The 11963-nt window shown below is 30.5% G+C and overlaps 1 protein-coding gene and 1 long non-coding RNA gene across 2 annotated transcripts; one reads left to right on the plus strand and one right to left on the minus strand.

Annotated features, from left to right (window-relative positions):
• Window positions 1-3415: 3415 nt before the first annotated feature.
• On the plus strand, window positions 3416-11859 carry LOC105202360 (phospholipid scramblase 1). Its single transcript, XM_011170826.3, has 7 exons — window positions 3416-3922; window positions 7528-7635; window positions 8431-8580; window positions 9237-9454; window positions 10605-10766; window positions 10884-11030; window positions 11259-11859. The coding sequence occupies exons 1-7, from the start codon at window positions 3820-3822 to the stop codon at window positions 11301-11303; spliced, it is 933 nt and encodes a 310-aa protein (XP_011169128.1). The 5' UTR covers window positions 3416-3819; the 3' UTR covers window positions 11304-11859.
• Window positions 8485-11000, minus strand: LOC120359403. The gene is made up of 3 exons (XR_005576171.1): window positions 10870-11000; window positions 9230-10783; window positions 8485-8620 (listed from the first exon to the last, which is right to left on the minus strand). It is a non-coding gene; the product is annotated as an uncharacterized LOC120359403 (long non-coding RNA).
• Window positions 11860-11963: the final 104 nt, after the last annotated feature.

The following is an 11963-nucleotide window of genomic DNA, read 5'->3' on the forward strand; positions in this document are numbered from 1 at the left end:
ATTAAAAAAAAAATAGCAAGTCGTTAAGTTCTGAGATAAAACGCAGAGGGAGATCGCGATCGCAATTAAAAATAAAAAAAAAATTGATTGACTCACGGTCGCAGACACGTGAATAAATACCGAAAGGGTTAATTAACGCGAGATGCCCCGAGCGTTTTGAGCACCTCAGGCTCTTCCTGATGCAAAACTGCAGGAAAAAAATTGTTACGGATGGCGTAACAAACAACGTTGCTTTAATCCTTAACAGTCCGGTTAATATCAGAGTTACATTAACGCGAGACTACACATACACACGTCTCGCGATCTAATGAAAATCGAGATTTTATCTTTTGCGCTTTCGTCGGATCGTGTTTTTCTGCTTCAGTGTGCTTTTGCACATATTTTGATCACTTATATATCTTCATAAACGTATTTTTGCAGAACAAGCGAATATCTTCGAGAATAAAAACGCGACCGCCGCGGTTTGTTTTTGCTAAACTTATAACAAAAGGGAGAGAGAAATATCGAATTTATTAAACACTAAATGATATTCTCTCAAGCGCTGAACAAATATACAATTTAATAGTAGGATGTACTAATCAGATGCGAATGAAATAAAATTATTACTTTTATCTTTCAAGTTAAAAAATTAATTTGAAAGATAAAAGTAATAATTACCAAGATAGAAATATAGGAATATAAGACAGAGTTGCAAAAATTGCATCTTGCTTTGTGTGTGCTATCACAAAAAAAAACCAGTTTTTTTTCCCCGTTACAATTGTAAACGCATTTACTTGTACATAAAAATTTTATTTTATTGTTATTATCCATATCTTTTAAAATGTTAATATATTAATAATTTTAATTATAATTTATATTAAAATTTTTTCATAATTAATCCAACTGTAAACAAGGATATTACTAACATTATGGGAGTAATAACTATAACAATAGAGCTTTGAACTGTAATTATTTTACTATGCAATTATAGTCACAAATGTCAAACACTTTCCTTTCAATTATATTAAATGAGAAATATAATAAAAAATAGCTCAAGTGAGATGTGCAATCGGCAACACTTCTCTAATGATGATAATAATAATAATAACAACATAAAAAGAGAGAGAAAACGTAGATTCATTAGTCTCTATTATCTCTATTAATCTCATTAAAATTATTGATTAATTTATCATCTGCGAAAGATCGTGCGAGCAAAGGAAGGCGTTTTCGGAATTTCATTCGGGAAGTATTGATCATCGCATCCTGGAATTGCTCGATCATCGGAATGCAGTTGTCTGCTAATGCATAATTCTTCGACGGCAATCGCGCGGAAACTTTTTATTCGCGAAAATAAAATCACTTGCTCTCGCAATCGTGCAATATATTATAATACGTAATTGAAAACTGTAATACGTTTACAAAGCTTATAATTGAAGCAAATTATATTGCATAATTAATTTTATAAAAACTTGCGAGCTTGTGTTTACGTATCATGAATGTGTCGATCAACGTAGTCATAACAGAACTCGTTCTGAATATGCAATTATGTTAATTCGCGCGTGGCGACGCGTTCGTACACAAGGTGTCCGATAAATTGCGATATAATCGATACGAGGGCCGTGCAACGGCGAAAATATTGTTTCTTAATCCAAAAATAGTCACTTGATTTTTTTCGCATAACGGTCAACCGAGATAATTTTTACTCGCTTTAATTAAAAGTCACTATTATTAACTATATATTGCATAATGTTCTAATTTTTTAATATTTTAGATCATCATTATACAGATATATGTGCAGATTTATTCAATATTAAAAAAAAAGTAAGAAATAAAAAGGGGAGTAGAAAAATAGATTCTCGATCAGTAGAGAAAACTACTATGATTAAACTTTACCTTCTCATCTTCTCGATTATGAACATCTCAGGTGACAATTCCAGGATTAATTACGACTTTTCTACTAAAAATTATTTTTGTTGGAAAAGTTGCCAATATAAGAAAATAATTACATGCTTTTATTTATTTCTCCGTAAAAAGCCTCCATTCTTCTGATTTCAAGATTTACTGGACATCCTGTGTGTGCGTACGCATAAATGCATTGTATTACTTTTATATCACATCTGTCTAAGTTTTTTTGCAGCTACTATGGTCAACGTTCGTATTTCTTCGCGCGTTAAAGTAAATTATTATTGAAGCGACATTATTTATATCCATGAGGAACGAAAAACGTTATAGAGTTACGCAAAAATTACAAATAGTGCCTGGCTAATTACATAATTATCAAATTATGAAATAATAAAGTGTATATTACGAGTAGAGACGAAAATGATCCAATCTGACGGTATAAACTTACTCAGTAAATTTACCTGATAATTTTGAAAAACTAATCAAATGATAATTAGAAATTTCAGAAACAAAAAGTTTTGATGTGAAACTTAAAAAAAGTATTTAACCTTTAAAACATCTTATTTAACTCATGTTTTCCATAAAATATTTTAATACTGTATATTTATACGCTAAATACCGTATATCTGATAATTAGGAAACTAATTACATAATGAAACTTTCAATAAAAATGTTTTATTAAAATTTTTAAGACAAAAGGTGTGAATCTGTAGTATAGTCTTTTAATTAATATTTTCCATACTTTGCAAGCTTACAGATTAATTATATTTCTTGTGTTTGTCTAATGTTTTTACATAATACAGTTAAAATACTTTTTTCAGTTATTAAAAACAATTTCTTTCTAAATCATACTAAATAAAGAACATCGACCCATATGTGAAAGCACAAATATTAAACGAAGAGCTTTACAGGTAAAAGCTAGATCTTGGTGCTAATATTTATTGTGTGATTTTATATGCATTATTAAATAATAATGTATATAATTTACATAATATCACGATATATATTAAATTGAAAATCACTTTCTTTCTAAATTTAATTTTGCAAATGTGATATTAAGAAATGATTAAAATTAATTCAGCACTCGCGAAATTTAAAACAAGTGATAATTGTAAATTAGGCTAATGATAGACATAAAAAGTTCTAGCCGTCATCAGAATTTTTTTTTATCGAAACGTTCGTTCATTTGTAATTTAAAGATGAATAAATAATTTGTATAATATTAATATTAATACGATTGCGCACGTTTACCGCACTGACTCTCATTAGTCTAATTTCCAATTACTAATCGTTCCACATTATTAAGATTTTGTAAAAGGTCAATACTTGTACATCTATTTTTGCAAATACACCTACATAATTGCAAATTATAATTTTTACGCAAGATTTCGTCATATAATATAAATAAATGTTGCGCTATCGAAGTGATTACGAGTGATCGGTCGTCAATCGGTCGTGAATTTGTGCGAGTGCACAAATAGTGCAAGGGGGGAGGGAAATGAAGGAAAAGAAAAGAAAATCGGCCTCTGCATATTTCAACCATTTGTCACTGACGATCCCCGCGTTCAGATTAGCGCTTTTGTCACGTTGAGCGTTTATCGATAATACCGCGCGAAGATACCGCTTATCCGCGCCGCGAAGATAAACGATAAATTTTATCGGGCGACAACAAGGTGGGTAGAACGATCGAGGTGAGATTGATCGGGGACCAGTCTTCCCTCGGTGGTCAGCGCGGGTTCGTCAACCGCCCCTCGGCACCGCGGATCGAATCGTCGCCGTCTACTTCGCCGAGCAAGTTGCCGGTGGTAGAAGCCGCAGGTGGAGATACGTTCCTCTCCTCTCACCGTCGCGAGACTCTTTCTCCACGTGAACTCGTCCCGCGTATATCTCTTCGCTCGCCGAACGAGACGGCGAACGAGCTGTCTTCGCTCCGTGATTATGCGATATACGGAAGAGGAACCGATGGCGGAGCGGAATTACGCTCAGCAGCTCAACGACACGTCGGCGAACAATGGCGAGCAACAATCGCAGCAGGCGACCGGTATCAGACGAGATATCGCGTTTTATCGCGCGAGAAACGTTTCTTCTTTTTTTTCCTTGCGCGCAATCCTTTTCCAAGGGTGATCGTAAAGACGCGGAACAGACTATTGTTGCGTATCCATAGGATTAACCGTACAGCACAGCATAGCAAAAACATTGCAAAATGTTGCACAATGTTTCAGCAATATTACGGCAGCAATAAAATGTTTGCTTAAAAAGTATTGAAGTACCACGCAATGTTGCTGAAACATTGCAGCAATGTTTTGCATATTATTTTTGTAATGTTGTGCTGTATGGCTAAGGATATGTAAAATAAAAATTTCATAGAATTTTCCAGTAATACGTTTGAGTATCTGTATACAATTTTAGCACCAATTCACTTATTGGTTTAAAAGTTATCTAACTCTTTGTTTACTCTTGATTCTTATGTAAAATCACGTTTTGCAGTGCTTATTTGCAAATTTGATGGGAAAGTAGCATTACTAATAAAATAAAAATATTTACGTATACTAATGAAGCTCTAATAAATATTCGTGCAAAAATTTATTTAGATCCACATACTCGTTTAAAAGTTATTTATTTAAGTAAACTAAAGTAACGACTGAATTCGTTATCGTTATCATTAAAAAATGCGAATGACGTTGATGCGAGCGTTACATTAAAGCGTAACGACAATGATAACAGCATTACATGTAACGCATTATTTCCCATAATTTTGGTATTGCGACGTGTATTAAAATGATACGTAAAGATGAGAAGCATTACACTGTTGCCAGTGTATGTTTGGTATTATTTATATAAAATTATTTAGTTAATTATATAGATAAAGAAATGACTTTTTTATCTTCCTTTTAGCTATTAAAATGTTATCTGCAGCCTAATCTTAGATAGAGAAGTGTTATCTTTTTATAACTTATCTCAGTTAATGTGAATAACAACGGGTATGAAGTTACTGCAGCTTCCAAATTATCATTTCTTCTAACAGAATTTTTTGAAGTGATAATAACAGATTACACAAATCAGAAACTAGTAGCGTAATGTAAGAATTGCCCTTACACTTGCATTAGTTCAGAAACTTTTAAGAAACTTTGTTAGTCATTACAAAGCGAGTTATATGTATATTCTCTCTATATTTTTCATTTATTTTTATTTGCATATTGATCCAAATCCGAGGTAGTAACTAATTAAAAAGTTAAAATTAAATAATACAGTGAAAAAGCTAATAACTTTTAGCTCAACTTAATTAATTAAAAATGATTTAGTTTTTAATTTCAACTAATTACTTTTCAAAACACAAACTTTAACTTATTAATTTTTTTCTAAATTAAAAATTTCTATCTATGTAAAAGAAAGAAATTATAAAAGAATAAAAACATTATCTAAAAATATATAATTTTAAATTATCTAAACGCAACACTGACCATTGCGTACCAAAGTGTGATATAATGATAACGAGTTCAATCGATTATTTATCAGTCTTTTGCCGTCAAAGAAATAATACGTGAATCAAACGATCAGGTCTGGACAAACAAGTGTATCGCTTCGTTTTTTTTTTCTTAATTCATCGTAAAGAATCTATTATAAAATTGAAGTTTCTGTTGAGTCAGAGTAATGAGTTTGCTTATTATTTTGTATTATACTTTGAAGATGCGATCAGAAAATCTTGCACTAGACGAGAAGAGATTTATTTGATGCACTGATAAAAGAGTTTGGTAATAATAAATAAACCTGATGGTTACTAAGCTTTGTTGAAATAGTTTCAATTAAATATTTAATTGTAATTAAATACTTAAAGCCTTATCACAACTCCGATTAATCTACCTTTATAGAAATGTATTACTGCCATGGTAGTAAAATAAATTGGCCAGTAATTTATCTAAGTAATATATTACTTAAATTACTGGCCAATTTATTACTACCATGGCAGTAATATATTTCTATAAGGGTAATCGGCCGATTAAATTTATAAATTACCAACTGCAAAACTTGAAACTGATTATTAATAATTTTTTAATTATTTTAGTTAAAAAGTTACTTAATTATTGATTTAAAGTTTAAGAAATGTAAAAAAAATCTCAATCAGGATTCATCAAGATATTCAGTAATTTTTGTGAACATATGTTGAATATTAATCACATTTTTGATTGACAATGAAATAGCATCAAAATACTGGATGTAAAAACAAATTATAAAAGATTGACAAACAAAATGATACATATTGAAGAACAGAAAAATGGTATCTACATTTAACAATTACTTTTATATGTTTCATGTTTTTTAATCCAAACTCTTTAGCACTTTTCACATTTTTCATTTCCACATTGAACTTTTGCAAAAATTTTATCCTGTTCTTATCGTTTCGTCGCATTCTACTCCGATGACGCAAATCTTCCTCGCTTGTCGACGAAGGACTATTTTTGGACATCACATTTTATTATTTGACGTATCTCTATAACATTTGACTTACAATGAGAAAAATTCTTTCTATTCTTCTTCAATAGCATATTATACAATGTCGAACCATGTTCTTTCTATACTTTACAGTTCTTTTTCTCTCTTATCAGTATCTGATCATCAATGTGGCTTCTTGTTTTGTTATCATTTTTTATTATATCAAATTTATATATTTTTATTTTATGTTTATTAGAGTATTGTAAATTAAACTTATTTATTTACAGAAGATGATCAAGTGAAAGTCGAAACATTCCGTTTGTTTCTTTTATTTACGAAGTTAAACTAAACATTAATTGTTCATCTTATTAATGCTCAAATTCCTCGCCCATTCTCACAATCCGTTTTAATTTAAAGTTAGAAGATTTTACATAAATAAATTATAATTTTTCAGAAAATGAACAAGAAAAATAAATTAATCGTCAATTTTTTATTTTACAGTATTCTTAAATTTAATTAACCGATCAAACTAATTGGTGAAGCCGGCCCTTGGTAATATACATAGTCACTATTTAATAACCATTTAGTAATCAATTGAATACTATTGTTCTATTTAATTGCTATTAAATAATATTTATTTTAATGTAAGTATTTACATTAATATAATCAAACATTTAATATGTTTGATTGTATTAATTAAACATTCAATTGAAATTATTTCACCAAAGCTTGATCATTATTATCAAACTCCTTTTTACAGTGTGCACTAATCAAAAATGTAAGTCAACCAGTAAATTTGATCCACAATAAATTTCTCTACTTGCATACGTTCTTAATATTTATATTTGTTTAATAACAAAATTAATATAACAGTATACTACTTGTATTCATTACTGATTCTTTTTAAAAATTAAAATTTACATATCAAAGGCTTTCATTGTTTACAGATACATAATGTTTATCAGAGTAAAAGCCAAAGCACAGACTCTTGCATAATAAAATCAAACAATCAAAATCCTTTGTTTCCTTTCCCAGGATAGAGATGAAAGACTTTGATTGATTAATCCTTTTATGCGTTATATGCTTAAACGTCATACGACACGCGTTGTTCTGTATCGCAACATCGTTGCATATTATGATTTGATGCACAATAAGTCTACGTACGTGTGATAAACTCTATCATGTTTCTCTTCGTTTCTTTTTGGGATTTGCTAGCCTCGTCCCCGACGAGCACGGCGACTCAGACGGCGGAGGAGATGGAGCTGCGAGAAAACGCACCGGTTGTTTACGCGAACACTACCGTCATCACGATGCAACCGGGAGGTAAATACATTACTTTCCGCTAATAATAAAACGATCGGAACGATGAGACGCGCGTTTATTCTTTTACTCTTCGCGTTGCATAAATAGTTATTTAAGAACAGGAAATTGTTACAAAAGGAGTTACAAAAATTACGACAGTAGTCTAGTTTTCTTTTAGACGCGTCGGTCATATCCCTATTTGTTCACGCATGGATGAAGAAAGCAAAATAATTTAAAGAAGATATATTTATCTCTGCCAAGAGTAAAACAAGAAATAAAAAACAATGCAAATGTTACAAAATATTGCTTGACCAAGTGTCTAATTTATAAGTTATGGAAAGCAAAATGGACCAAAGGGATCAGAATAAAGAGATCTTTTAGAGATATTTTACTTTTCTCTTATATAATAATGCGATTGCAGTCAAAGCGAAAAATTGTACTAAAAATTATTTTGATGAAAAAAAATTTAGCTTACTATTCAAGTGGCTTTTTAATCAAACAAATTATTTCTTAAAACCGTAAAATAATTATTCTAATGATATTCTCCACAGAGAATATATATGCTTTCCGAGAATATATATGCTTTCTTTCATTCCCGTAGTAAATTTTTCAAACACGTTGCTCGAAAATCGTTGCAGTTAAAAAATATATGAGAATTACAAAAATAATCATAATTATCTGCATAATTAAATTAATTTATACACATTAAAAATTAAATATATGAACCTACTTACATCAGCAAAACATTTTTTTTTAAGTGTAAGATTCGCAAGCAGCTTTTGATTGTCCGTGTGAATTGTTGTATCGCATTTACAGTAGGCGAGAGGTTCTTTCGTAGGCCAATTCCCATCAACACCATCGATTGGATTTCGACACCCAGGTCACAGATGAACGCTATGTCCGGCACGCAGTTTCTGGAAGGCGTCGAACAGTTGGAAATTCAGGAGGTTATTGATTTGAGTACTCGTACGTATTTAGTGCACCATAGCATACGCCAGCTTTCTGTCTAAAAAAAATACAGCGAAGAAAATAAATATATTTGGATAAACAACATATTATTAAGTGAAATAAATAATTTTAAATACTATATATATGTACACTCTGGCAAAAATAGAAATTGCTACAGCGATGTAAAATGAGCTAATATTATAAATAATATTTACTATTATTTTTGAAAAAAGCAATTTTCAAAATCATGTAAAATTCTTGCTTTAGAATTTTTTTTTTAGTAGAGTATATATAGAGCAAAGCTATGAATGTATGAACTGTAGATTTTTACTTCCATTTCTTCAATTATCTTAGCATACTTATTATGTTTTTATCAATATTAATAAAGTATGATATTTAGTTACTGAGAAATAAGCAGGCATCACTTTGGGAGACCTATGTCGGCATTGGCGACTTTTCTCTACTATAATATTAATAATTATTAATAGTCATAATTAATTTTTTATTAATTAATATTTGACTTTATTTACAGACTACAGATAAAATTTAATTCTATTTTAGAATTTGTATTGTATTTCAATATTAAATGAGACGTAATGTAGTAGATAATATAGTTACATTTTATTTATAGATGATATAAAATCTGCATAAAGCATACGATATTTACTCGACAGTACTCGGCAGAACGGAGAGGGGTACTCAGTACAGGGTGAAAGTGCCGCGCGCGGAAACGTTATTTCTCGCCATGGAATCCAAGATGCCGCAAGAAACGCAATCGCGATTATACGGCTGGTACAAGGGCTTCGTGTTGAACGTCCTGGATCAATGTGGCGAGACCGCCTTCATCATCCGAAAGGATCCGAGCTGGAAGCACGTGCCGTGCTCTCGACAGGCAAGTCGACGCGACAAAGGTGTACTAGAACAGAGATATTACACATTCCTGTAATTATTCCGGATTTAACTTAATTACAGGAGGATTATTAGCATCTCAATCGCAAATCCTCGAATCCTCTTTCTCGTACTCACTCGAACGTGCTGATTAAAACGTGCAGGCGACATCCTTGAGTTTTTATTGGAGCTTTTAAAATTTGCAATAATAATTTAAAATAAAACATTTAAGTAAATCACACAAATAAGTAGAGGAGTGCCAATTATTAAGGGGCTGGATCTTGGTGCTATAATATTTTATATAATTAAATAATAAATTTTTAATATTCAATAAATTTAATTATAAATAATTTTAAATATTTAAATAAATATAAAAATATCCTTCTGTAATTTGTCATAAGATTTGTTTCAACCGTTTGGCGCTTCAAAAATGACAAAAATGCAATTGTCATCAATAATATCAGATAGTTAATGTCGTTTCATAAAATAAGATATTGTCGGTGATATAAATTGAACACTCAATGTGCTCAATTAATTTATTAATCCTGCTGTTCTGCTCGAGTCCCTGTGACCCATTTTTCTTATGGTATAGTAATTCTCTCTGTAATTCCCACAAATTACAAACTATTTTTTGGCAGTCTTATCAGACAGCTGTTTGTAATAAAAAATAAAAGAATATTTTTGACGGCAAAAGAGAAAGAGTCAATTATGTATTTTAATTTAATAATAATCTTTTAATTCTCTACGGCATAAGAGCTTAATTCACCTTGAAATTTTCTTGATGGTGATTAAAAACTTTTCCGTGAAGGATATATCACTCATTTGCTGCAATAATAGCATAAAACAAAGTTTTCCAGCTTGTAATAGATTTTGAATTATTGAATCATTTAAATGAATGTTTTATAACATTATTTTTATAATTTTCGTACAATAACTGATTGGGAAGAATCAAAATATTATGTACAATTCTTTATTCAATGTACAATTCTTTATTCAATGTATTAAATTCTCAGAATTCCCGTCTTTCTGTAAAGAACTCAAAAATGATAATTTTTGAGCTGCAAAGGATAGACAAAATAATGTGAACAAGAAATATAATACTTATTTTATTAATAAGAGATTGGCCCATCTCATTTGTGTTTAATTTTCCGCAGAAAATTACAGTGGAAAGCGCGAATCTCATCGGTAGCGTGGAGGAGAACTTCAGCCTGCTAGGGCCGAACTTCACCGTGTACAACGCGATGAATGAGCCACTCTGCAACATATACGGACCCAAAATTTGCGGCTGTTGTATGTTCAAGGAAGCGCAGTTCCAGGTGAATGAAATATTGTACTAAAATTTAATAGTACATTTTTATTTATTTTATCAATATTTATTAATATTTCATTAATAATACTTATGTGCAGAACTTTATCTACTTTTTTCTTTTTAGGTCGTATCGTTAGACGGTTCGCGCCAAATCGCATCGCTAATTCATCAATGGGATCACTTGGCAGTAGATTATGTCCTGCTGCTCACATTTCCGCTAGAAACAGACGTGAGATTGAAGAGCTTGCTCGTCGGCGCGTCATTCTTACTAGTGAGCGATCGATTCTTAATTTTATACTTTAATCAAATTCAGATTTCCGTAACGGAGCAGTGCACTGAAAAAATAAAGTTGTTAACTTGACCAAATTTTTCAACTTGATTAAATGTCTTCAATTATTCATTTCAAATATTTATGTATCTAAGATAAATACAAAAAAGAAAACGTGTATATATAACATAAATTTTTACAATTGAATACATTTATATTTTTGTGTTCCAGGAATACCTATATTTTCAACGAATAAGAAGAGCGTCCAGGAGATAGGCACTTATTATAAACAACTTTTTGAATTTTGCTACCTACACCTGTTCCGCAAACTATATAGATTTATTATAAATGACTTGAGATACCACTTGAGAAATTTAAATTTAAACATAATTTAAGCAACTTTACATAAATATGAATTTCATCGGTGACAAGCAACAATTTACATAATCATAAATTATTTATATTTATTGATTTTAATAATGTGATAAATACTCATTGCAAAAGTGCAAGGTACAAATGTATAGATTTCCAAGAGAAATACGAAAAATATATTTCAACTGACTTTTCGAGCTTCGAAGCGAGATATTCGAAGAACGATATTCGTTTTTTCCGAACGCACACGTCTAAACGGCATCTTCATTGTGATTTATAAAGAAATATTCCTTCAACGAAATATTTCTCCATTTGCATTTATACTATTCACATTATTTGTATTATTCTATTTTAGGGTGACTTAAATCTCCTATATATGCGATATATTATGTACATATAGGCGATAAAAATTATATATTGTTAATAATGAATTATAAAATTATAATCAAATTCTATTCAAGTTACAGAGAGTCTAATTCGAGTTTAAAGTCCAATTCTCATTAATAGTCTCTCCCCTCCTTTATACTTTGAATTTAAATCGACTCCAAAACACGTTGATTAGCC

This window comes from Solenopsis invicta, chromosome 13 (genome assembly GCF_016802725.1).
Source record: "Solenopsis invicta isolate M01_SB chromosome 13, UNIL_Sinv_3.0, whole genome shotgun sequence".
Classification (NCBI taxonomy): domain Eukaryota; kingdom Metazoa; phylum Arthropoda; class Insecta; order Hymenoptera; family Formicidae; genus Solenopsis; species Solenopsis invicta.